The 27,741-nt window shown below is 42.2% G+C and overlaps 1 protein-coding gene across 3 annotated transcripts; it reads right to left on the bottom strand.

Moving 5' to 3' along the window:
- Positions 1-48: 48 nt before the first annotated feature.
- Positions 49-27,741, bottom strand: ppm1bb (protein phosphatase, Mg2+/Mn2+ dependent, 1Bb). Of its 3 annotated transcripts, none has more exons than XM_030400196.1 (6): positions 27,336-27,740; positions 14,077-14,919; positions 8,951-9,068; positions 8,280-8,391; positions 7,063-7,120; positions 49-1,529 (listed from the first exon to the last, which is right to left on the bottom strand). In XM_030400196.1, the coding sequence occupies exons 2-6, from the start codon at positions 14,905-14,907 to the stop codon at positions 1,500-1,502; spliced, it is 1,149 nt and encodes a 382-aa protein (XP_030256056.1). In that variant the 5' UTR covers positions 14,908-14,919; positions 27,336-27,740; the 3' UTR covers positions 49-1,499. The 3 variants fall into 3 exon arrangements, with proteins under 3 accessions (XP_030256056.1, XP_030256053.1, XP_030256055.1); XM_030400193.1 differs by lacking the exon at positions 49-1,529 and adding an exon at positions 2,251-5,217 and having other exon boundaries at positions 27,336-27,741; XM_030400195.1 differs by lacking the exon at positions 49-1,529 and adding an exon at positions 2,251-5,190 and having other exon boundaries at positions 27,336-27,741.

Raw genomic sequence — 27,741 nt, 5'->3', positions numbered from 1 at the left:
TCAGACAGACGCACACAAACAAGCACAAAAACGACACGACCTCTCTGATTAAAATACGCAGCCACCACCGGATCCTTGGCAGGTATTTTATTTCATATATAGACGCTTTCTGTAATCAAATGTGAGTGCAATCAAACAACAGCAATACAAACATTACCAATGCAGTCTGAGAACCAGGAACAGGGTTAAAACAGGGAGTTCACTCACTCTACATAGCGAGCAGCTAGTAACCTCATGGACAACATTTAAAAAAAAAAAAAAAAAAAAAAAACTCTTTCCACTGTCGGGACAGTCCGCCGTCATGAGTACTTCCAACCATGATGGTGGGGAGGGAGGTGGGGGGGAACCCGTTTGGCCCACCGCCCTCCTGCCCTAACCCTCCTCCTCCTCCTACAGGAAGTCCAACCAGTGATACAACAATCCCCCCCACCCTGCCCCCGCCCCGCCCCTAACCCGAACCCGCCACCCTGCCTCCATGAGTCCCAACTTGCACTCGGCTCTTCAGTGAACAAATAACCTCCCATTTCCCCATCATGATTATCATCGTCATCTTCCTAATAGTATCAACGAACCAAAAAAAAAAAAAAAAAAAATCCAAATCATTTCCACTTCTCACACGGCAGGAGCCAATCAGCGTACAGAGGTCCTTCGGGTTCAGTCAGTCTCAACCAATCCGGGTCGACTAGAAAAACCACGTAGCTGTACATGTTGAACCAAAGTCCTCATGCAGTGCCCTGCGAAGGTGGCACATCACATACGTGCACAGGTGGAAGTGTTGGGTGGAAGGGGGGGGGAGGGGGTGCTTATGGATGTCGTGTGTGTGTGTGTGTGTGTGTGTGTGTCATGTGTCGTACGTGTGTGTGTGTGTGTGTTTTAAGAGGGGAGAAGCAAAGGTGTTAGGCAATTATCAGACCCAGGAGCACAAAAAAAAAAAAAAAAGTCCAGGAGAAGAAGAATTACATACAAAGTCTTTATCCACCGTCTGTCTTCTCTTGGCCCTCCTTGAAAACACTCTCACACACAAACTCGCTCTCACACACACACACACACACACACACACACACACACACACACACACACACACACACACAATAGGTCCTCATGTCATTGTGAAGTCAGGTGTTCAATGTCAACATTCAAGAAAAGAAAAAATCATCTCTACCATCACAATGCTTCAGTTCATAAAATCTTGACATTTCTGAAAAGTGATTTTCATTTTTTTTTTTCCTCCAGGTTTTTAAAGCAGTACGCGTGTGTGTGTGTGTGTGTAGTTGTCGTCTTCGTCTTTGTCCCACTGCTGCAAACACGCACGCACGCACGCACACACACGCACAACCAACATACGCACACTCACGCACTCCAACACACACCACATGTCCTCTTTTTTTTTTTTAGTGGAGAAAGACATGGCGCAATGGAGAGACACTCCTCCTCTGGGGCGGACGCACCGATCACCAGGAGGAGACGGGGGGGAGGGGGGGGAGGGATCGTTGCCACGGCTACCAGGGGTCTTCCAGCTCACCGGCACTCTGAGTAAAAGGAAAAGAGATGGAGAGAGGTGGGTTAGCTTTTTTTTTTTCCTTGTCTCTCCCCGCAAACAAAAGTTAAGATACTGCTCCTGATGCCTTTTAATAATGTCAATTCTTTCACATTTGAACCTCGCTGCCGTCTACAATCTACTCAAGTTGAATGGAGAGACAAGAAGTGAGATTCCCCCTGCCCAGCCTTAACACAACCAGAACCCAGACCTCTGATGACTCACCTTGCGGAGAATCACGAGGCCAACTGTCAGACTGAAAAACAGGGGGGCAGAAACGGAGAGAATGGAGTCCCTACAGTCTACGCAGCTCCCCTCTCTCTCTCCGCTCGTGCGACGCAGCAGGCGTTTATTTTTGAGCTTTCAAAGCGCGAGAGCTGCTATTGTTTTAAAGGAGACGACAGATTCAAAAATATCTTTGAGCAGCTGAGAAGAAATTACGAGCCTGGGCTGGGAACTAAAAGTTAAAGAGAGGTGAGGATGTTTTTTTCTGCTTGAGCCGTTTCCCCTAAAAACTTCACAGCCTGCACAGAAACACATCAACACATTAAACACAGGGAATGGCTCCGTATCAAGATTCAACAAATTTACCTTGGGCTACGTCAGGAGACTTCTCATGACATATTTTGAATGGAGAATATATAACTTATTTCTGTTTCGGCACAGGACAAAAAAAGAGACAAGACAGTGAGAGATACACTTGACACAAATCGTAGCATTATACCTCAAATCATTTTTATTTGTTCATTTGTCATTTTTGACCGTGTGGGACTGATTCGGCCCAACGCAATCACATACAAATACAACTCACACATACACAAACGCACGTACATACGCACAGTGTTTAGCATAACCTCCCCTCTGATAGTTAAGTGCCTTATATTGACATGATAAGTGCAGTGCATGCATTACCAGAGTCGCTGGGTACTGGGCATTATATACTGTAGGCTTACAATAACCTCCCTGTGCCTGCTTTCAAAGAGGAAGAAGAAAAAACACTGTCGGGTCAGACTGTTCGAATCAGATGTTCATGATAAAGTAAAGAGTTGGAGACTGGGTTTTTTTTTTTTGGATCATCATTTTGGAGGTACAAAATGAACTCTAAGCGAGCTGTTGTCGAGCAGAAACACATCCTGTTGCATTGCATTGAACACCTCCGAGTTCAACATCCTCGCAACTACAGGATGGATGAATATTTGGAAGAAACATCTGCGGACACAATTCTCCATGTAACACAGCATGTTAGCATGTTAGCATTACAAACATTACCATATCAGCAGGCTAAAGTGATAAACACTTCCTACTGAGCATTAGCATGCCAACAAGCCCAACACTCAAATGTTACATGTTAACTGTTAGCATGTTATCTTGCAAAAGTTGTCAGCATGCTAACTGTAGGCATGTTCACAGAATACACTTTTCCATTTTAGCAGGCTAACATGATGTATGTTAGCATGGAAACAGGCCACATACTAAAATGTTCAATGAACTTGCAGTGACTGTTACCATGTGTGCTAACACGCTAAGTGTAGGCATGTTTACATGTTTGATGAGGATGAGTTAGCCAGAAGTGAGGCCACGTTGTTGTTGTAGAATTCATCTAAATCTTATCACGTTCAGCTCTGCACAGCTTCACTTAGCTCAACTGTCATCTGTCTCGCATGTACTTCCTGAGAAAAGCTGCACTAAACCAACCACTTCCTTTTTCTCAAACAAATACCGTTTGAAAACATTTATGATAAAAGCATGAATCTCACATTTGTGACGCTTAACCTTGATTGGTTGATGAGAGCTACAGTGGAAATATGATGTTGTTCCTGCAGTGTCCACAAGAGACAGCGACGAGCTCTTTCCCTGCCCAAAAACAAATCTCGACAAGCAACACAAAGGTGAGATTAGGGCTTTATCCCAAACAGCATCTTTTGGTTTCACGAGACAAAGACTTGGAGGATGAAGACGAACTGGTTATTTTGGCAAACGTACGTCTGGTTAGTCTTCACACCTCCATCACAGTGCAGTGCACAGCCACCTCCCTGAGCTTTTCTACGGCACCACCCAGGACTTGTCTCTCTGTGTCAACAATAGCTGTGATTTGAGCTGACAGACAAAAGTTGAGCCACGTCACGCCTTGTGGTGCACTGCAGAGCAACAAACTGTAAGTCTAAGGAGAAAAAACACACTACACAAAAGGATAAACCCTCTGATTTTAGGCTCACTGTGACCTTTTGTCTGGTGCCGCCATTTTTATTTTTTGGAAGGTTTCACGCCATTTTTTCATCCATCCTATACTTTAAGTTTCTTAAGTGTAATAGTTCTAGCGTGGTTACAGTCTTACACTGACAGTACAGTTACAGTCTTTTACTGTTCATTCAAACAGATGTTAATGTTACTGCTGCCTTGCTTATGTTTACCAACACATTTACATCCCAACCAGGAAGTAGCTTTAACCCCGATATGGAACGATTTCAATGAAATGAAGCTCAGATTACAAGTACATCCGCCAACCCTCTTACACACAAGTGTCCCTCGGTGTTAAACTGCCCCGTTTTTCTGTACCCAGAATACCGCGAACATCCTGGCATCCCCCGAACGTGCCGACAAATGGGCTAACACTCAACCACCACCACAAACACAACTTTTAGTAGTGATGGTTGGTCTCTGCTCACTCACACTCATGCAGATAACGCATACACACAAACATGTACACAAAAGAGTGTGTTCCGAGTCTGTAGATGGCCTGGAGACGGTGTGTTGAACACTGTTGCAGTTCAGAGAGGTCTCCTCTCCTTTTGTTGGTGAGTTCGTCCACTGTAAGCAGGAGTGGGGGTGAAGCTGAGGGGGTGAGGCTGGAGAGGGGAGGGAGGAGGGGTTCAAGTAGGAAATCAGCCAGAAGCCAATACTGGTAAATATAGGCCATGGAGTGCAAGGTTCATTTCTGCTTCACCAGCCACTTTTGCATGTAATAGTAAGTTGTTATTGATTATGTTCTATTGTAAACATCAGTCTGCGAGTTGTAAAAGTGGCTGGCAAGTTTGGGGATCCAAGCCAGGGTGGTCAGAGGACAAACACACACAAGAAAGAAAGATGTCCTTATTAGGTGGAAGGTATATATGTGGTTGGGAGACAGAACTTTAATAGACAGAGGGGCCACTTTTACTGCCATTGCGTTATTAAAATATGTATGAACAGCAATGGGAGACTACTGATAGGGAGTGGCCGATGTGTCCATTCGAGTTCTGTGATGAAGGAAAGAGGAGGAGAGGTCATAGCACATCTGACTAGCGCTCTGGGGGTTGTATAGATGAGTTGGTTGGTTAATGCGGGCGGGGTGCTCAGTCAGTGGAGGTATCGCACTCGGGGGCATCTTGGCAGGCCTCCGGCTCTGCAGTGGCCGGTGAGGGCGGGGGCGAAGGGGGAGAGGGAGGGGAGGCGGTCTGCTCCTGGCCGTCGTCATCCTCATCGTAGGTCCTCCTGCCCTCCCCTGCTCCCTCGGCAGCGCTCTCCCCCCGCAGGTGATACGTGGCCAGGGACTCCTCCAGCACCGTGCGGTACTGCCCCCGGTGGTGCAGGCGGAACTGCCGCAGAGCCTCCAGCAGATGAGCCGCCATGCTGCCACCTCCCTCCTCACTCTCCTCCTCTCCCCCCGCACAGGCCTGAGGTGACACGCCAGGGGTCAGACTCTGCAGGCACGCTCCATGGTCAAACACACACACATACACATACATCTACACGGTACTCACATCATTGTCACACAAATATCTACCACACTCTAGCGTGGCGATGTCAGAGACATCCGTGCACCAGTCCAACAGGCCCATGCAAACACTACCTCTGACCCTGTGACCAACAACCCTTTGTGATATTCGCTGTGTGGTGTAATAGAGGGGTGGAGGGGGGGGGAGGGGAGTTGGTCAGCACCCACACAGCCCAGAGAAAAAAGAGCCTGCAAGTCAAGACTCAGCTGATATTAATATGACAAATAACACTCATGTGCCCCTCATATGAACACCTCCACCACCACATCCACCCTTCCAGGCTGATCTCTTCATTAGAATAACACTCAAAGTGAAGTTCCTGTGGCTTTAACAGCTCCTGTATCCCTTTAAGATGCTGGATGTGAAATCTCTTCCTACACTTCATTTGAATTTGATATAAACTGATGAACTAAGTCTTGATTCTAAAGCTGGAGTTTGATTTGAGTATGTACAGCTGTATGTTGACTGCTCTGGCGTGAATTTATATTATCTACAGCTGTATTTACTCTCAGGTTTATCATGTTATTGTCAAATGAATCTATGTACTTGATTACACATCTGAAAAACTCATCTCACAATGACAGTGATATGGATTTTTTATTAGTTACTTGTGGTTTTTTTTTTTAAATACACAAAGCAATATTTCTCAGTATGTTTCAATAAAAAAAACACATACAATGACCACGAGAGCAGCATTAACTGAATTCATTTACATTTTGACCTTCACCAAGGAAGATCTATTTTCATCAGTGTCCCTTTGTTTGTTGGTTTGTTTGACAACAGGATTACATAAAAACTACTGAATGGATTTACACAAAACTTGGATGAAGGACGGGAGAGAATGGACCACATTAACTTTTAGGTCATCTGCCGTTTTTCTTCGCAGTTTCCAAGAGTCCTTTTCACAATAAAACAGAAATTGAGAACGTTTATTTATCCTGTTGATTGAGTCTTTTTCACCTTACCGAGAAACACGAGACTGAAGAATGAAAAAAAAGATGATAAGAGTCTTTGTGGAGTGGAGGCTACCGTCAAAGTTACTTTAAATTGCTTTACGGACACAACTTACTTACTCTGTATGCTTCACCTATACACTGTTTACCGGCATTGTGATCAATATGTTCAACTTTAAAACATGTTTTTCTTATTTTGTACTTTTCATGGATGTTTGGCCTTCACTATGCAGAATGATATAAGTGCAGATTTTGAGTTCATACCATACATTGAGTTTTTTTAAATGCAGGAGAAGGACGTGATGTTTTGGGAGTCCAAAGCAATATCTTTTATAAATGTCTGAAAACACGATGCATTTACAAATGCAATTTATTGTACATTGTACTGTATGGTAAAGAAAACATTATAGATATTTTATTGAACAGATTTCAGTTGGAATATTTCACATAAACTAAGACGCTTCTGTGCTATCAGAGAGTTAAACAAGGTCAGTTGAGTCATGTGTAGGTTTCGCTGGATTTAACAACATCCATAAAGAGGGTTATCGGGGTCTTACTGCATATCCTGTTTCAATGAGACATACAAAATGAAACTGACCGCACAATATGAGTCAACGGAATTTCACTGAGCTTGCCGTCCTGTCCTCAACCCTCTTTCACTCCCATTCTCACACATACATACACACCTACACAAAAGAGTGTCCTTGTCTGGGCTGGTGTGTGTTCACGAGGTCATGTCGGAGGAGGGGGGAGGTGAGGGGGGTGGGTAGGGTGTAAGGTTGGGCAGGTGAGGGGTTTTAGAGAGCGACTGACTCACCCCTTCCTCTTCTCTGTGAGGGTTCAGCTTGTTGTACACCGCCTCGATCACGCTCCGTCTGTAAACACACAAAACAGCACACGGCCCGCTGCTTAGAGAAAAGAGCAACTCCCTACTTAATACAGTCTGTACAGTCCTCACAAATGTATATTGATTATCATTTTAATGGAGCTATGTAAGCAACCGAGTCGATACTTGGGTATCCGCTGTTCGTGCATCAAGAGACTGCAGAATTTCCTGATGAATGTGAACGTTTAGGGGTTTCCGAGGAGTGTTCTCTGCACTTTTCTATGAGGTATGATAACTGGTTCGGTGTGACCAGAGCTGCAGCTAACTATCAATTAATCAGCAGATTATTCGGAGCTTTAATCAACGATCAAAGCAGTATTTGATCACAGGGTTTACTGTGTAATCTTATCTATGGCAAAGTTCACTCAAACGTGAAAATTCAGTCATTTCCCCTCACTCACATGTCGATGGAAAGTCAAGCTGAAGTTTTGTAGTCCACAAAAAAAAAAGTCTAGCAAAAAGGTGACTGAAGTGGATGGGGACTTGTTTTAAAACATAAAAAAAACTACTGAAAACAAACACTGAATGGCTTCATCCAATGTAATTCATGTCTGCGGAAGCCTCAGGTCCTACACTGATTTGAAAATATATGTTATTTTATTTACCCTTTTTTAAGCAAAAATAATCTAAACTGTAGCTGCTAAGATAAAAGCACTAGCACACACCCTGTCTGAAGTGGGCGCAAAAGCTCAACAGCAAGTCGAGGGTGTAAATATCATTTCTAAATCAATAGATGATTTTCCTTTAAAACAAGTCCCCATCTACTTCAGTTGTTAGGGAGAATGCTGCAGCACTGTCTTGTTGTGAAGCTTCAGCAATGTTTCATGGAACTTCACCGAACTTTCCATCAGCATTAGGGTGGAGAGATAATGGCTGCATTTTCCAATTAACCTTATCCTTTCATGCATCCTTTTCTTAAAGCCACTCAGTTATTATTCTAAGAAAAGTATTTTATTACTGTCGACTTGTGAAGTTAAGGAACAAACTTGTGGTTGAACAAATTTAAATTATGACTTCTGTGTACATTAGGATGCAAATTAGACACTCAAATAAATGATGTAGGTGAATGGTGAAGTCCAATAATATTTTAACGTATTTTCTATGTGTGTAAACATGCAGTTCAGTGTTGATCCAGGCTGTGTATTTACTTGCTGGCCAGGCCTCCTCCAGGTGGAAGGTTGGGGATGTTCTCTGTGGCAATGCTCCTCAGGACAGACACGAGATCAGGGACTCCAGCCTCCCCACAGTTTCCCAGCAGCTCTACAAACAAACGCAAAGAGGACGACGGGTTTTTGAGATGTCAAGTCGTACACGGAGGCCAAATTATTGTATACTACAAGCCAAGATTTAAGCGTTCAACCGCCACCTTTCTCTGAGAAATCAATAGCAGTGGAAAAAAAATTTGATCCGCTTTCTATTTGCAGCACCACTGTGTGCAGCAGACTGATTTCAAATATTTGTACTACCTAAAGAATGTTTATTTTGTCCTGGCTATGTCCACAGAAACTGAGCACAGTATGGGGCCGCTTGTTTCACTTAACCTTTTTAAAAAACATTTTAGAACGAGGCAACAGAAAGACGGCTGGGCCCAAAGAACAGCGTAGGCATTTATCTCCCGCTGAACAGTTCAATCTTTGTGGTAATCTAAGTGTCAAACGCAGCACATCCGCCAGTGACATTTTGTTCTTCGAGACACACAACCAACAATGGTCAACTATCACAACTAAGGCATTTTTTTTAAAAACATTGCTGAGTTTAATCTTAGATTATTGTAACCGTGTCTGTTATGTTTATGTGTACATGTGTTGCGTGTGCTGACCCTCAACACGCGTCTCCAGATATTTATCCAACTCCTCCTCTTTCTTCACGGCCTCCTCTGAGATCTTGGGAGCTCCGGGGAAACACACCAGCACCACGCTCATGTTGTCCCTACTCCCCTGCAGGAACGACGACAGGCAGAGACGGAACAAACACAGAGAGAGAGAAATTCAATCTATGCAATACACAACGTCAATTTGTAGTTGTGACGCAAGAAACAGTTTAAGCCATCGACGTGACACTGGTGAGGTTTTGGTCAAACGCACTCTCCCAATCAACGCTGATGTCATAGCAAAAGACATAAGTGACGTGGGATCATAGGAGTCGTTGTCTTCATTTCTAACAACCACCATAGCTGACTAACAGTCGAGTTAAAGTCTGACGTTTTATTCACGTTACATTAAGTCACGCTCGTCGACTTCCTTCCTCCCTCTCTGACTCCCCGTCCCAGAAGTTATAGCGACAGGCCGTATCGTTACACCGGCACCAGCTGTGCTTTGTCACTCTCTCCTCTCTCCGGCTGCGAGTTGACACACACGCACACTATTTTTAAAGGCCTAATGCAAAGCGAACTAACAAATGTATCAAAAAAAGGGTCATATATAATGTTTAATACAGACTTTTTTTTTGCTGTTCTCTGCTTTTACCCTCAAAAGGTCATATCTTCTTGTCATTTTAAAGCCTTGTTTTATTAATCTTTTAATATCTTTGCATTAATTTTTACCGTGGTAACTTGAAGATATTCTTCAAGGTTATGTTGTCATAATGTTCCTCATTCTTGTTCAAATAAATTCAGACCTTTCAGTACAGATTTAAAGCAGTGGGGCACCAACTGTTTTACTGGGGAGTTTCAGAACTAAGGATTGGTGGACAAAAGAAAATGTGGCAGTGTGTTGTTAATTGCCTGACTTCATGTATGAAGATGTCACTTGCCAGCCATACTATTAATGGAAATAATAAATAATAAGGGATCCTACATATTGAAAAAGCATTTCAACTAGACATTACTTCAAATGACAGCAACCTCGGTGGTTTAAATAAAGGTTTTGAATTGATTCCTTTTTACCTCACATTGAAATAACAAATATTATTTTGAATTTTAAAACATTTATTTTTAAATTGAATTACACTAGAAACATCCTTCGAGCCAAATGGAACTGTGTGGCTGGCCAACTTCAGCCCAGGCAGAAGCGATCTAAGGCAACCAGCCAGCAGCCAGTGTTTTTAACACAGCTTTACAAAAGCTGCCAAAAAAACACACACGCACATTACAAGCATTGACGGGTCAACTTCAGCATGCTACTGTTTATACCCCAAACTTTCCTTGGAACGGTTACGACTCTCCGGTGGACAAAAGACATGGACGTAAACAACACAGGTCTCGAAAGGAATAAATAAATGCAACTAAAATACAATGAATATAGGGCTTTAAAAATGTCTTACAAGGAAGGACATATATACTCAACTTATATTCAAGGATAGAAAATAAAAATAAATGAGTTTTGGCAAGCAGCCCTGAGCATGAACACAACATTTTCTCTGTGTTTACAGGGCACCGTTACAGTAAACACTCAGAATATAAAAGAAAGGATGAGTTACAATTTGGACACAACAGAAGGCAAACTAACAGCTTTTCTCAAATACTGAAAAATGTTGGAAAAACAGCCCTACTATAACAAGCTGTCACTGTCGAAACACAGTTTCTGGAGGAGAATCTTTGAAGTGTTTTCTTTCCTATCTTTTATTGATTTCAATTTACTCTTATTTTCATTGCTGAATAATCATCTGATTATTTTCTGGACAGATTAATTGTTTAACCTATTAAATGTCAGAACATGACAGTGACTTCTTCAAAGGACTTTTTGTAAGACCAACAGTCTCGATTTTATTGTCATATAAGAAAGAAAAGCAGCAAATCCTCACAGAAAAGCTCAAATCAGCAGACATCTGATACTATTGCTTAAAAGGGTAGATAATCGAAATATTTGCCGACTCATTTTCTGTTGATTGACTCATTGTTTCACCTCTAAAACACGACCTCTGGCTGGACGCTGGGCAGGATATCAGCGAGCCTTTATAGGGCACACAGCAAGAGACAAGATAGGGCTCTGGCTTTATACCAGTGGACAGTCACCTTGTCATTACCTTGTAAAAGTCAATGTGGTCAGGGTAACTTTCTGCGAGTGTACAGCGTCGCATGCATCACAAAAGCAGCAGGAGAGGAGATTTATGACCGTGTGTGGCTGTTATTTGAGATAACCCATCCAGTAAGTAAAAATAACTAGGCCGCTGTACACTCGCCGGTTCTTGGAGTACCAGCCTCGGGATGCCACGTGGAGGAAATTCTCCCACGAGTTAATAAACTCGTGACCCTGATGTAACTGATTACACCAGACATTTTACAGGAAAAGATATTCATTGATGCCGCTCAATATCTGTAGAGTGCTTAGTTGGAGCTTTCTGTGTGTCTGGTCTCAGAGTCCCGCGAGGCTCATCTTGGCAGCCTCGCACTCGTTTCGAGCTCGAAGGTATGTGTGTGTGTGAGCTGTAGTAGAGCGGCCGATACTATCAGCTGATATTGGCTAATCACAGATATGTTGTCTGATATGCACAGATATCAAAACTTCTTTTTTTTTCTTCTCCAGAACATAATGCAGAAAAAACAATATTTGAGGTATTAAATCTCCAGGGAAGTTTTCAGTTTCTGAACACGGATGTCATTTTGGACAATAAAGTAGGCTGGTTTCATTACCCTATTTTATGGGATAAGTGCAAAAAGGTGTACATTTGTACATTTATGTGTACACACTGTGTGTATTAAAATCAGCCTATATATTGGGGCGGCTGTGGCTCAGTGGGTAGAGCGGGTCGTCTAGTGATCTAGTGAGGTCAACAGTTAGAATCCCGGCTCCCCCTAGTTGCATGTTGAAGTGTCCTTGAGCAAGATACTGAACCCAGTGTTTCCCCTAGGTTTTTTTGTTGGCGGGGTTGTATCAGCGGGATTGGGGGGGGGCCTCATCCTGAAAATGCTTTACATTGAAAATTTACATTCAGCGACTCCTCAAACCTCAAGGTAATGAATAGAACAATTTAATTAAATTAAAACACAACAGAACAACATTAACAAAACAGAAACACAGCTGGACAGGACAGGTTCGGTAGGGGCTGGGATTTTTTGTGAGTCCGGCGGATCCTACAGAACATTCCTGAATTAAAAAATGAAATTATATATATATATATATATATATATATATATATATATATATATATATATATATATATATATATATATATATATATATTTATTTATATAATTTCTTTTTTTTTTTTTACATTTTGCCATCAATACAAGGCCAACTGACTTGCTATCTTGCAAGGATCATACAAGCTGGCTTGCATAACTTAATAATAACAGCTGTCAGCAAGTTTTGCTCCGATTAATTCGATGCTACCCAAGCTAGCTGTAGTAAGTAACGCACTTCTGGTCATTTTCACAAAAATAAAACACCCGGTGTCCTTTAATTATGAAGAAAACCATAAGGATAGAATTTGCGCTTTTATTTTATAAACAGGAAGCGAACCTCCCCTCGCTATGGCTAACTTGAAACCGCCGTAACTCTGTTTTAAATTCCGCTGTAGCGCCGGTAACATCAGGTTTTAAAGCTTTTTCGTAGGAGAAAGTAGCCGTTTAGTTCCCCGTTGTGCCGCCAGTTTATCCAAATAACGCTTGTTTGCACATTTGCTCCGACGTGGTGGGAGAAGTCCAGACCAGCTGCACCTGTAGCGGAGCGGCGGAGCAGCCCAGCGCGGGTCTGCTGAGGTGATCTGCGGTCAAAACTTCACCGTCATACCGATAGAAGAACACGAGCCGATTAATTTACCTGCAGCTTTTTGGTGATTAAACACGGGCTGGATAGCTTCATTTCGGAAGATAAATGTAGGTCTCATAGATGAAAATAAACATCTGTGGCAGCTTATTTGAATGAAAAGTGTAAAATGTAAAGAGCATCCGACAGTGTGCAGAGAAACAGACAAACAACCGTGGGTTGGCGCCTAGATTTTCACGTTTTTCAAGGGGGGCGGGGGCCCGCGTTGGGGGGGCGGGCCGCCCTGCCAACAGAATGGTAGGGGAAACACTGCTGAGCCCCAAATTGCTCCTGATGAGCAGTTGGCGCCTTGCAGCCTCCGTCATCAGTGTATGAATGTGTGTGTGAATGGGTGAATGTGGCATGTATTGTACAGTGCTTTGAGCTGTCGTTAGACTGGAATAGCGCTATAAAAATGCAGACCATTTACCAAATGCAGACCATTGATATCGGAATTTCTTACTCCCTGACATCGGTGTAAACAGAACTCAGACTCTGGTGTGTCTGTGTCTCCAGATCCTGCCACCGTCTTCACATGAAATAAGTGAAAAATGCACCAAAAAAGTCTTGGATTGTAGACTGAGCCACAACGATTAGTCGATCAATCTGTTAGTCGATTGAAAGGTAATTAGTTAACAATTTTTTTGATATTTTTTTTGCAGTTTATTAAGAAAAAATATTAAATGTGAGGATTGGCTGCTTTTCTTTGTCTTTTTTTATGATAATAAAGGGCATTTGGGTTTTGAACTGACAAGATGAGGCAGCCTGAAGACGTCACTTTGACATTCTTAATCTAAAAATACAGCCAGCGTTTATTCTCAAGTAGTTACATTTCTAAACTCTCAGAATTCATTCATTCATTCATTCATTACCCCCCACTTAATCAAAAACTGAGTTAAAGCAAAGACAGCTTGAAGTATTTGAGTTGCCATCTACAGGATGATATGGTAAACATTCACAATTAAGGGGAATCATTTTTGCACCACATTATCATTTTTACTTTCAAATATAAATAATAACAATAATGTGACATTAGCTGGAGTCTTTACAAACTAGAATATAAGATGTAGGCCAGGGCATAATTTGGATATTGCACTTGATGATTAAACAACACACAATGATTAAAACATAATATTGTAATTAATTGCCCTCTCTAAATTAAAGTACTAATAGCAGTGAAATTAAAGACAAACTGAAAAGCACGTAACTATGTGGACACATTCACCTCTAATGAACATCATGTGTGATATGTCAAGCTTACCTTATGCAGACAGGTGTCCACCACTGAGTTACAGACCTTCTCCAGGTCGTCACACACCAGGAGTCGTGAGCGAACAAACTCACACAGCTCCTCGTTGGACATGACGTCCCAGATTCCGTCGCATGCCAGCACCACAAACTCGTCTCCTTCGGTCGCTCGCTCCAACACACACACCTCGGGCTCGGGGCTCACCAGCTGCTCCGTGGGGCCCTTACCATCCACACATTTGTAGTCGTAGTCCCCCAGGGCCCGAGACACAGCCAGGGAGCCATTTACCCTCTGGATCATGACCGAGCCACCAGCGTTCTGGATGCGCTCCTTTTCACGGGGGTTGCAGGGCTTGTGGTCCTGGGTGGAGAAGCCCACCTTGGTGTCTCGACTCAGCACGGCCCGAGAGTCGCCGCAGTTAATGAAGTAGAGGTGGGTCGGGCTGAGCAACACGCACACGGCTGTTGATCCACTGCGGTCCAGGCCCTGCCGCAGGTCAGAGAAGCTGCGCATGTACTCGTCAATGTTCAGGAAGCCCGAGCGGATGCCATCTTTCACGCCCTCCACGGAGCTGGGTCCTGAACTGAAGTCGGCCCCTCCTGACAAGATGTGTTCCAGCAAGTGGCCGGAGCAGTAGTTGGCCACCCGGGAGCCTGCGTGGCCATCGTAGACAGCAAAGAAGGACCAGTCGGCGAGTCCATGGGGGAGGCCCACCACAGCTGTGTGGGCGTCCTCCATCTCCACCCGCCAGCCCTGCATGGAGCTCAGGCCATAGCGCAGTCCATTACCCTCACCATGGGCGCTATGCTTCTCCGTCTTCGGCTTGTCCAGGAATGCACCCATTGCTGCCTACAGCTGCGGATTAATCAATGGAGGAGAAGAAAGAAACAGAAATCGAATCATAACTCCATCAGCAGCAAGGACAAGAAGATAATCAATTCATCACTAAGACAGCCCCTTTTATCCTAATGCACTACTGTTCCATAAATACACTGTTCCGGAGTTGCAGTTTGAGTTAGAGCAATAATCAGACAATATCAGCCTAATGCAGGTTTCTGCTGTAACTTAAGACCGTATGAACACTACAGATTTTGTCCACCAAAGAGCACTGACGAGTTGATTTTCCAACTTTAAAATGTCCATGTTAGTTTATATTTTTGTCACAGTTACTTCAAAAACCAAATCCAAGGGGACCACATCAAAACTGTTGTGTTTTTCGAGCCAAACTAATATATCAGTCAGCTTTAAACTTGCAAACTTGCAAATCTCACTCAGGCTATAATCACAATAGACTACAGGAAAGATCAGATCTCATTCACATTTTAAAAAATGTGGTTAGTTATCCTTATCGAAGCAGCAACTTACTAACATTACCATCATACTGCTGTTTAGGGACGGGTATCTTAAAAGCTGTGCAGCGCGTTTGACTGCAGTGTTTCCCAAACAAAGCCTTTACCTGGGAGGGCCGACCTGGTCAATTAACCACAGCCTGAGAATATTTGGCGATCCATTTTAACTAGTTGACAATCTGCCCTCACTCTACACCTCCCATCTTCTGACATTACACATGCTCTGCAGAAAAGCAGAGGGAGAGAGATGTTCTCTGGCATTACACCCCTCCTACAAATGCACTCTCCCATTTAATGTAGGCCTACTTATGCTGTTGTTTCATACAAGATGTAAGTGCAGCTAATGGGCCCAACTAAAAATGCGACTCAGCCTCATCAAGTCGCGGTAACACTCGTTATCACTACATAAATAGCTCTGCAGATATTAACTCGCGACACAGTTAGCATTGGTTTTAAGCTTTACTAATTTCTGTTCCCAAATAATCCCACAGACGTCAGTCAGGCAGCCACAGCCTCGTCAGTGGATAGCAGAAGTCAGACATTTGGAGCAGTCACTGCAAAAAATAACTGTTGAATCTTACAACATTTCGTCACGTCCTGTCTTTAAATTATGGAGAGTACTATCAATAAGGGTATCTACACGTTTCAGTAGCATTAAGCAGCATTAGTAGCAATATCTGCATCTAAAAAGTCCAAACCAACTGCATTCGATTTAGTATGTTTTCATTGTCAACATAAATCGAAGTAGAAAATAATTGAGACAATTGACCTATTTTAGGTATAAGCGGTTGTTTCCCATCATGACTCACAGGTCGTCTTTCAATTCGATTTGTAAAACATCACAAGTGAGACTGAAGTGAACCCGACTGGCCTACAAAAGATGACATAATATCACATTGTCTACAGTAATACCCCTGGTACTATGAATCCCTGCGTAATTCACCAGTTTTTGGTGTCAGTAGTTCAGTAGGCTGCATCATACTGTGATTACAGACTGCTTTTAATTACTCGATGGATGGTGAGAGCCAGAGATTCTGACAAGACAAAGATAGCAGAGGAAGGAGGCACAGAGTCGGGGATTACACTGCAGCTGTAAAGCGTCTGTGAGCACACAGAGTCTCTTTCACTCTCAACACAAGGTAACTAATACCATTAGTTAACTTGTTGGCAGAACACAGAGAGTGACATTCGTGAGTCAGCAGGGCCTGAAATGTTCGCAGGAGCTGAATGGGGATGGACTCTGCCTTTGAGGGTTGGTTTTGGTCTTCTAAACTCCCATTAAACATCCATTCTGACTGAGCGTGAACCACAATCAAAGGCTGGAGATGAATGACGATTCAGTCAAACAGTGTCTTTGTTTTGTTATTGGGCATTCGCAGCGAAAACAGTCTGTGTCAGAACAAATTTAAAGAGCTGTGTTAGTTTGGGTACTGGTGAGACAGTAAACCACAATGCAGGAACTCCAGTTTGAGTAACAGATCCTTGAGCTTGAAGGCTTGTATGAGATGCCAAAACACTTATGAGGAGGCATTTTACTGCTCCCCACAGTTATCACAGCTTTGGCCGACCCAGTGCTTTGCCAGATGACGTGCTATCTAAAGTCAAACTGACTGCTAATTGAGTCCATTTCAGACACTTGGAGTATGAGATAGCATGCTAGAAGCTAACAGAGCTACTGGAGGTGGCTAGGAAGTGCCGTTTCATTGCCTTATAATTCAAGCTGCTCAGTGAACGATAAAAGTAGGATAAACAGGAGAGAAACCTTTCCGAAGATAGAAAGATACATAATTTGAGAATATACGCAAACAGCACCCGAAATTATTTGTAAATGCAATCACAGTCTATTTAAAGGAAATCACAACCCGGAGTGCCATCTTCGCCAGACTTGAAGGAGGCTTTGAATTTCTACAAAAATACTGTATGAAAGATTTTTTGGCACAAGCTCCTGATCTACAATTTTGCTATAATTTTCACTGCACTCTTTATGCCACCCAAAGAAGACCTACATGATGTAACACATCCAATCAGTGGGACCATCTAGGAGACTACAGCACTGTATTGGTATGTTCACGTGGCACAGATCTGCTTGTCAATGACACTTCTTTTAAGACCTGCACGCAGCAGCATCGCTCCCCCTTGCTTTCAGTTTTGCCCAGTGGCCAATTGGGCCAACTGCAGCCATTAAACCACCTGCTGGCCAACACTAATTTTCCACATAGACTGCCGTTATAATGTACACAAAATAGTCGTCTGTTGAACTATTGGCAGCACATCTTAAACTGCAAACAAGGGCAATTGTGATTCTTTCTCTGACCAATTTTCAGAGAAAAATAAAAAGCCATTTAAGAAGTTGTGACATCATCACAATGTAAAGTCTATGGGCAGAGCAGGAATTCATGGAATTCACTGCACATATTCAGGAACAGTGGTGAGATTGTACATTTATAGTAGAGCAGGAGGGCACCCTAGAGGACTAGAAAAAGTAATCTGTATCTGGGATTGGTATTTGTCCTAAAAAGCTTAATTGGAGCTGTAGCTGGTAAAGTAATTTGAAATTACTACTCTACCTGATTGAAGGAGTGATGTTTTTATGTTAAGAAATTATATCATTTTAGTCATTACGGCAGATATTTATGTTTTGAATTTATAAGCAAGTGTACCTCAAGACACTAGCTGCACCTCGTGGCCCTCACACCGGCCACGGTCTTCAAATGCTCAACCGCCTTATGCCACATCTCCGGCATTTCTGACCTGCACTATACTTTCCCATCACACAAATCAATTCTGACCTGAATGTCAGCAATTGCTGCAGTATGAAGCTACTTACAGTATGTATTGCTTGGATGGTGTAGGACTCATGAGATCTGGAAATCAATAAAAATCGAAAGCGCTTCGAGCGCGTCTCTCTCTTTTTTTTTTTTAACACATTGATTTCTCGCTCTGCATTACCTCCCACATGATCTCCCAAAAAAGGCTGGTACATGCAAGGAGTGACTACAGCTGGTTTCAGAGGAGCATGTGTGTGTGTGTGTGAGTGTGTGAATGTGTTTGCCTCTGCTCTGCGCATGTGTGCAGTGTCACAGTCTATGTGCGAGAAAAGAAGCTCTATAAATACACCGGGCCGGTTTAGATTTCATGTCCAGGGTGGGGCAGTGGGCCACGCCATTCACATTTCTATTGCTTTACTGCTGCATGACTGTATCAACAGAATTCCCTCGATCGAGCTCTCGCCACCAGCTACTGCCACTCAGAAGTAGCCCGTGTGGTCATGTATGGTAAGAAAGCTTGCGTTTGCGTACGAGTGTGTGAGAGAAAGAGAAATCTGTTATGTTCAGCAGCAGTGATTCTCTCTAAAAATAAAACAAACACACTGCCATTGCCTAGCAACCACCCACCCTGCAGGGCAAACATCCAGGCTGAGCTTCATTCAGCGACATCCCCCTCTCCGTGTCTTTCTCTCACTCTCTGTAAAAGACACACACTCACACACACTCAGCTGCCTGGTAGAGAGGAAAGGGGAGTTGCATCATACATCTATTAAAGCAGTCGCAGCAGCCAGACCCTGAAAGGAGACATGCAGACTGCAAGAACACATGCAGATACTATGAGATTTCTCTGGCTCAATGGTACAACAGACATCTGGCAAAAACACACTCTCTCTCACCACACACACACTCTCACACACACACACACACACACACACACACACACACACACACACACACACACACACACACACACACACACACAGAGGCAACCCCAGAAAATATCTCCATTGAGACATCACAGGAGCTCTCAACCACTTAACCCCCTCAAAACTGCTGTCACCCGTGCTGTAACCGCAGGTCGAAACCAACACCCCCTCATGCTAAGACGCACATGTCTGCCAAAAACCACTGGCTACGAAGAGGGAAGTGGAAGGTCGGGGATTACATAATGCTGCAGAGAGCCTGAGCGCTGCTCTGAGAGCAGGCACACTCGCACAAAAACAGTTAATGCTATCCTGGAAGCGATGTTAACACAGCTTCCAGCACTATCCCTGTGTACACACCAATACACCCTTTAGGTTCAAGCCCAACTCTCCAAACGATGTGATAATTGAGGACACAATAGTTTTGGGATGTTATTTATTTATGCTATTGACTTGATTACAGTTTGAAGGCTAGAGGATCTGCAACAAATGTTTGTTTTTGTTTTTTTAAACTCATGTCTAGAGGCATTTCCTAGTACGACTCTCCGGATGTAGATTGGTGGTATAAGCCTGCCATTGGCCAACTATTTCAGACCGCATCTCCTCCCCTTCCACTATCTGGGTGTTGGTGTCAACAACAATGACAACCTACAAGGTAGCAAACTACACGCTGAAAATGGAAAATGGGCCAAATATAAACAAGCTAGAAGTTGTTAGCCTTTCATTTGCGGGAAAACCAGCCATTTTTTGCAAAGACTCACCTCCCTATGTGCACCCAAGACGAGTGCATTTCTTTTAACCAGTCATAAACAAGCCAGAGTTTTTTTTCTGGGTGAGACCAAACCTTTGTCGGGTGCTGGCAAAGCGCTGCGGAGCTAGCTGTGGTTAAGTGAGACTAGGAAGTTCCGGACTGTTAATATAACAACCAATTATCAAATTTTGCAGAGTATTAAAAATTGGCTTGGTGTTGTTTTCATGAGCAACTGTTGCCATGGCTGGGAAAACAACTGATCCAATGAGAGCCTTTGTAGTGCGCACTAAAGTGGCGAACAATACCAAGCTGACATCTTAAACAAAGTCATGGACAGCGGTTCACAGGCAGTATCTGACTGCTTAATGACGACACCCTTTTTCAACCATGATTAAGAGTTAGCTACATTACCACATGTTAGCTTGTCCATCTATTTCTCCTCATGTTACCACCACAAAGCTTAGTGAACCCGCTTCTTTAAAGGCTAATTTAACCCAAAAATGAAAATTCCGCTATTATCTCAGCCATGTTTATAGAAAGTTCACAAAGTTTTGAAGTCCACAAAACATTTCTGGCAGCATTCTCCTAAATAACTGGAGTAAACAGGGACTTAAAATGTTTAAAAACAACCCCCCAAAAAACTTTAAAATGGCTCCACACAACTTGTCCAACATAATCTAAGTCTCTGTAAACTCTAAGATCTAAAAGTGAAGTGAAAAGATTTGATCAATTTACACCCGCTCTTAAACCGAAACCTTCACAGTAGCTGTTAGGCTAAAAACACCCCCATGTGAAGTGGGTGCACAAGCTCAATCTCAAGCCGAGGGTGTAAATGACTTAAACGATCAATTTGGGATCTTGGCTCTTTAAGAGGCTTGAATTTTGCATGACAAACTTTGGAGCTATTTAGTCTTTTACCCAAATCAATATCCTATCTACCTCAGGCGTTTAGGAGACTGTTGTAAGAGTGTTTTGCTGTGACAACGTTTTGTAGACTGCTGAACTTCACCTGACGTTCCATTGTCATAAGGGGGAGGGGAGAATGACTACATTGTCAGTTTAGGGTGACCTTATCAGTTTAATCTTAAATTTCCTGTATATTGTGACATTAAAGCAGAGACTTGAGAAAATTACAGCAGGACTTCCTGCAGATGATAATTTAGTTAACATGTATTCTTGCAAACAGCCAGGCAGCCTGGCCAGCCTGCTGCTTCCTGCTAATAATACATTAGCTAGGTCAGGCAGACACAGTGTTTAAAAAATCTTGACTGCAACAATAATTTGTCTTGGCTTAATTAAACTCAGCCTCCCCTTGGTTTCTTAGGTAATTAAACTTTCCTCTGTCTGAACACTTTGCTGTGCATTATTGCTTATTTAACCACTAAAATGTCATTATGTGGACAAATTGTGATCTCAATTTCTGTAGACTTACTAAACTTATGCCAGCTGTCTGCAGGCTAATGAAGCCTCATGGATTAATTCTCTGTTGTATACCTGTGTATACAACCATAATGTCTGTACAAGATACTTCCGAAGTTCTGTCTTGAGTTTAACAGCAATTCTGCATCAAGACTTAGGGAATCATTATTTTAAAAAGTAACAGATGAACAGTAATTGACGCTATAATTGTCAAAACATGCATGCTCAACATGTGCGGCTGTCAAACACTAAAATCACCACAAACGCGGGAGAGACTGTCTGCATAGTTTAGTATTACATGACCGTATTAGCACAAACTGAATTTCCCCTTTGGGATTAAGAGAGTTATTGATCTATCCATCAATTATGCCCCAATGATAGTCTTCAGAGATTTACCTGTCAAACGGACCAAATCTACAGTCGACAGGTGTTCATTTCTGACCCAGGTTGCAATGCAATGATATTTTCAAAGTACATTAACCAATCAAAAAGGACCTGGTACTTGAGTATGAAATCTCAAAACAGGCCAAAGTATTTGGTCTGATAAATAAACTTTATTTTGCTGGTCCCACTAGAAATCTGTCCAGGTGAAACTGACCTAAAACAAAAAGGTCAACATTCTTAAAGACTTCAAAAACTTAGCCGAACTGAAGCTGTGCTTCCTCAAAATCTAAAAGTCAAAAGTTCTTGACTCACAGAGATTGACGTAGTTCTTGTCAAATTGCTAGCTCAACACGGATGGAGCCTTAAAATGGAGTAGCAGTAGTGGTAAACATCAACAAATAAATGTTCCATTCACAAGATCAAAGACACTCAAAGACATTTCACCTTAACATATGATAGAAAACTGGCAAACAATGCTACGTTAATTTAAATATCCATGAGATTATGGCATTTAAACTTTGCAGACGTTTAACTAGTTGGTCCAGTCCATGTGACAAATGACTGATGACCACCTGATAAATACAACATTCACATGAGGTATTTCCACATTTTTACGAGGTGAGGAGGACCACAAGACGTCACCATTAAATCAACCAACCCAGAGTGGATTGAAGGATAGCAAGTGAGGACCACACCGGGTCACATTTCACAGCCACATTTGGCAAAGCCTCTGGAATGGGACAACCTCATATGAACTGTTATGATCTCGGACTTGGAATGGGACTTTTAAGCCAAATGTTACAACTACGTCCATTCACACATCTGAAATATTTAAATCTTTCTTCTAATCTGAACCACTGAAATCATTTAAACCTTCTTTACAATCCAACTGTGACCTTGCATAGCCTCTGTTTTAACATTTCTTTTATTACACACAGAACAAAGGTGCACAGATCCAACATGCAGCACTTCAACACTTTATTGACCTTCCATTTCTTCATCTACCCTTTGTGCACTACTCTGCTGCAGAGTGCCTCCAAGGTCAGACATACAACTTCTGCATCATACCAGTCAATGCAAATCACTCTGGTACCACTCACTCTCATGCATTATTTTCCTTTGATCGTCAATAATAAACCTTTCACTTCATGATTGTTAGATGGCAGCAGATTCTCTACAACAGAGCCAATAACAAACACTCCAACCACTAGTTAAAATATGATGAAACTCTCAATATCAATAAATATGTCATTTATTGGGATTAATTAATTTAATTTTGTCTATGAAATTGTGTTAAAATGCACGAATGAATTATATATATTTATCCAAAAATTTCATATCATAAGCTATTCATCAGTAACTGTAAAATTATAGCCAATGAAAAGAAACAATAATACGAAGCCAAGTCGCAACATCTATTCTATCCAGTGACCAATATTGTGCATTTGTAGTAAAATGTGACTCAAAAAGGTTCAAGCTGACAACTTCAAATGCCTTGATTTGCAAAAACCAAATCTGTCCGAAACAAAGGAAACCTTCACACAAAGATAGATTCAACTGACTGACTAATTCAGAGGTTCAGCGTTCTCCATTCAAGAAGCAACAAGACTCAACTACATACCTACAGGCAGCAGTTTTCTATAATCCTCTTAAAACCAGCCTCACCTTCCTTCACAAGTGACTTACAAACTAAAACAAAGACTGTCCGGGTTACTGAGATACTATCAATCCACAGAGCCAAGCCTGTAAATCATCACAAAGTATTAAAAGCGATAATGGTGATTCTGTGCGTAGCAGAGGCAAAAAGGGTGAGTGAAGTATAATCATTGAAATATCTATTCATATAGATTCTGAATATTTGAAACAGCTTCCATGCTCACTTTTGGCAGTATCATTACTCCTCCCACTCGTCTGGCTTTGGTCAGAAGTTAATTAATTTAGATGCTGTTGTGCTTAAAACACATTCCAAAACTGTATATTGTGTTTATCTTTTAATAAATATCAAACATTACTATGCCCTAACTGTTGAATCAATTCTACCCCAAGGTATCGAACATCAATATTTTTTTTAAAAGGTATTGTATCTAAGGACAGAAATTACAGTATTGTGACAGCACTAACAACTATGTATCAGGAGTGCAACTAGCGGTATATTTCATTCATGACTGATTGATTGACACCAAGTGTTTGGCCTACAAAATAACATCTTTGGAAAAAAAAGTCTAACTATATGTATCTATAGATACCAGTCACCTAAATATGCCGGATTTCTTTCATCAATATTTATGAATTCTTCCCAGAGAAATCAACGATAATTTCTAAACATGCCCTATCCCGCGAGGTTGAAGACAGAAGTGCGGAAAAATGCCTGGATGCATCTCTTTACCTGGATCCGCACCAAAAGTTAATGGGTTCTATTCTGGGCTTAGACTCACGCTGCATCCAAGTTTCGAGGAAATCCATTCTGTAGTTTTTGTGTAATCCTGCTGACAAACCTGCTTGGTGGAGGTAATTAACTGAGCATCAGAGTAGCTGCCAACCAGTTTTCCATCAACTGACTAATTGACCCCGCATTTTCGATGTGTTTATGAAAACACAAACGACATTTTTTCAAATGAGTATAACAACATGACCCTGGTACAGAGGTGGAACACTTGATACCATTGCAAATACTAGCACTATGCAACATATGTTATATGTAAGGACTTTTTTGTCAATTAAATCTGCATAAAAAACATAAACGCACGGCTCAGGTACGAGTCAATAATCTGAGAAAGCTGCTGAGAAAAGTGCTGTCAAACTCAATTGATGTTGAATTCTTTACCATTACAGAAGATCAATGTGCGTTCCTATAGTTTTTTTTTTAGTTTTTTTTCAAGCAATCTCTAAAATCAACTTGTTGACTGTCTTAATCTCCCACTGACACTGCGTTTCATCTGCTCCTCAGCCTTTACACAGTGACTGCCGATTCAGATAAGATTATCAGCTATTGAACTCCTCCCGTATCTGGCTTGCTGGGCACAAGCCCAACACCGAGTGATGTCATATACTGGTCACCTGTGCACCTTATCGCAATCTGATATACTGGAGAAGGTGAGCAGGGCGGCTGCAGGGCTACATTTCAACTCTGCACAATACAAAATTGATGATGAAATGTTATCATAAGATGGGGCTTAGATGACAAATCTCTGCAATATAGGAGGGCAATTTAGACTGGCGCAATCACCTGAGAACACATAATACTCACATACTGCATGGGTTATAAAAAGAGATAGCAAAGATGGCCTGTTCACACCCTTTGCCCTCTTCTTATGGGAATTCAAGAGCCTCACTTTCAGCATAAAATCAAACATTTAACATTTTCTTTGCAATAGAATCAGGAGTTGTATCAGAAATTGAAGGAGGAGGAAGTCGCAGTAGAACTTGTCATTTCGACAGCTGAGGGGAGACATTCTTGTTTGGAGTGAGTCAAACTAGGAATATTTCTGCGTTTCAGACAACCAAGAACTCAAACATTTCCGACCTCCTGTGAGAAAAAGGTACAACTGAACGCCACTCAAAGTAAACTCGAGGCTAAATCATCTACCCTGACTTTATAAGGGAGCTGTTGTCTGACGTCACAACAGTGGCAGCACCCCTGGGGAGGGGTTAGGGTGTATTTGTAGACAACAGTATTTGCATTAGCTTAATGAGTGTAATATTAATATACGTTTCCTGGTACAAAAGTACTGTAAAATAAAATACATACTCATTTGTCCTTCTCTATTTTGTATACATTTGCACGGAGGACGCACTGCTGAGGGTTCAATTGTGTTTACACTTGCCAAAGGGACATCACTTTGTTACGGTCAGCCAGCGTTTTGTTAACTTTTGGCGATGAGCACCTTGAACACTTGGAGGACGGCTGATGGAAAATTTCAACCAGGAAATTCTGACCTCTGTCATAACTGAATGAGAACTTGAAGAAATGCCTACTGCAATATTGGCAAAAAAAAAAAGAAGAAAATACTTCAGGTGATTGATAGGTTTGGTTTTGTGATCAGAGTGATTTACTTAACTGATCACATCAGACACATTGCAAAAAAAGTCTGAAATGAGTAAATGAAGAGATCAGGACACAATGTTCAGAAAGTCAGCAGCAGGATTCAGCATTTCGGTGCCGATCGCTTTCAAAACATGAGAAAAATGGATCATAGAGCACAAATTCAAAGAGCACTTTTATCAATGAATTATCATTATTTATCAAGTTACGGCTGATCACATGTGCTAATGGCCTGTGCAGCTATATATCTAAAGTGAAGCACATGTTTCTGGTCGAGGCAAACCCTCTGAGGCGCTGTGCCTACAGACATTCCTGTCTCTCTTATAGATAGCAATATATTGACCATATCACAAAGAAATAAACATACCGCTTCATAGCAACTGACATTGCTGTGGTATCAATCAGTCGAGGCATGAAGCATGAACTTAAGACAACTGTCATCTACCCCAGTTAACAATCAAAACAACTGAATAAAACACTTCAAACTACAACATTAGGAGCTAATTATGTGGTATTCTGCTTGTGTTTAAACATGTTGTTATTGTAGTTCAGTTATTTCAGTTATTTTGACTGTCCTTCAGCTCCACAACACCTACTGCGCATAATCCCAAAAAAGTAATGTTACAGAGCTCATTCAATCAGTAAATATGACACTTCTGAGGTGAATAATGAGCTGTAGAGAGTCGGGGAAGTGTTGGGAGGAGCAGTGCTGCTGCCGCAGTGAAACATGACTGGTTATAAACGCCTCACCAGCTTAACATTAAGCGTTATCTTCTTAGATTATATTTAATGTGTGCTGACTGATTTCCCGGGCTTAAACAAAGATACTGGATGTGACAGCGAGGGCTGGTGGTTGTAATTACCCTCTAAGGTCACTGCATGCACAGCAGAACATACAGTATCTACTCAACTGGCACTGCAAGCATTTTTGTTTGACACATGTTGACGGCCAATTCTGGTCATTAATATCCACACATACTGAAGCCATTTACTGACATTAATAGGACAAGGGCGGTTTGTGGCTGTGAGCTTGTTTAAATGCAATGTTGTATCGTTAGAAATGCCATTACAGTGCCAAGCTAACATCACACAGCTAACCACTGACACCCTTGTGACAGAGTCCGCTAAGCTGTCATTAGCTAGTTACAGCTAGTATAGCCCACACCATACTAGATTAGCTCGCCTGGGACCAGACTAAGCACTGGAGACCAACGTGTCGTTTCACAGTTAACACTAGTGTTACTTTGAATTTGCTCCATTCAGAATTGGCTCGCCGTCGTTGGCGGTAGCCAAGTTTGAAACTTCAGATGATGGATGAGGTTTTATTCTAGCAACGGTCCGTTTGTACGCTGACGTTATTGCACAGCACAATTTATGTTGCCTGGATCGACTGGCTGTTTTTGGAAATGCGTTTCTGTGTTAAATACCAATCCACTGACCACATGCTGAACTCCATTCCACTTAACACTGGTCCCTCTACGGAAAGGCCTAGCTTGCTAGTGTGTTGATATGCGCTAACGTTAGCTGGCTTGCTAACGTTAACTTAACAGTTAGCTGTCGGTGGAGCCAACGCATTTCCCCAGCTTGTCAAACTCAAGCTAATGACGTTAGCGCACATACTAGCATGCTACTTACGTTTTCCTGCTGCGGCGAATGTAGATCCAATGTTGATTATCTGCTGGATTCTGCTTTTGTGTGAAGATATGTCGGCAACCTAGCTATCTACGGAGCTAACGTTCGCTAGCTAGCTATGTTATGTTTCCTTATTTGACAAAAATAATCGAGATTGGCCTCAGAAGAGCGGCGATAATTCCTTTCTCGGTGGTTCCCTGCTTGGACAGCGTTGATTTTTACGCATGTTTGACGCCAGTTCTGTCTCTCACATTAAATTAAGACAATTCCGATCGCTCGAAAACACATATGGACACTCTGAATTGGATATATTATACAACACTGACAAATCTAGCACTTTCTTCAATTGAAAGGCCAGAGCTATCCTTCGACTTTGGGTGCTGAACAAGAGGAGGTGTTATTTTTGGCA

This window comes from Sparus aurata, chromosome 20 (assembly GCF_900880675.1).
Source record: "Sparus aurata chromosome 20, fSpaAur1.1, whole genome shotgun sequence".
Taxonomy (NCBI): domain Eukaryota; kingdom Metazoa; phylum Chordata; class Actinopteri; order Spariformes; family Sparidae; genus Sparus; species Sparus aurata.
The sequence above is the reverse complement of the archived record's forward strand: the minus strand, read 5'-3'. Positions and strand labels throughout refer to the sequence as shown.

Coding starts and splice junctions, on each gene's coding strand:
- ppm1bb (XM_030400193.1), bottom strand. CDS start 14,907: ATGGGTGCATTCCTGGACAAGCCGAAGACGGAGAAGCATAGCGCCCAT. Junction 9,069..14,076: donor TGGACACCTGTCTGCATAAG/GTAAGCTTGACA, acceptor TCGTTCCTGCAG/GGGAGTAGGGACAACATGAG. Junction 5,218..7,062: donor CTCACAGAGAAGAGGAAGGG/GTGAGTCAGTCG, acceptor GCGTGCCTGCAG/AGTCTGACCCCTGGCGTGTC.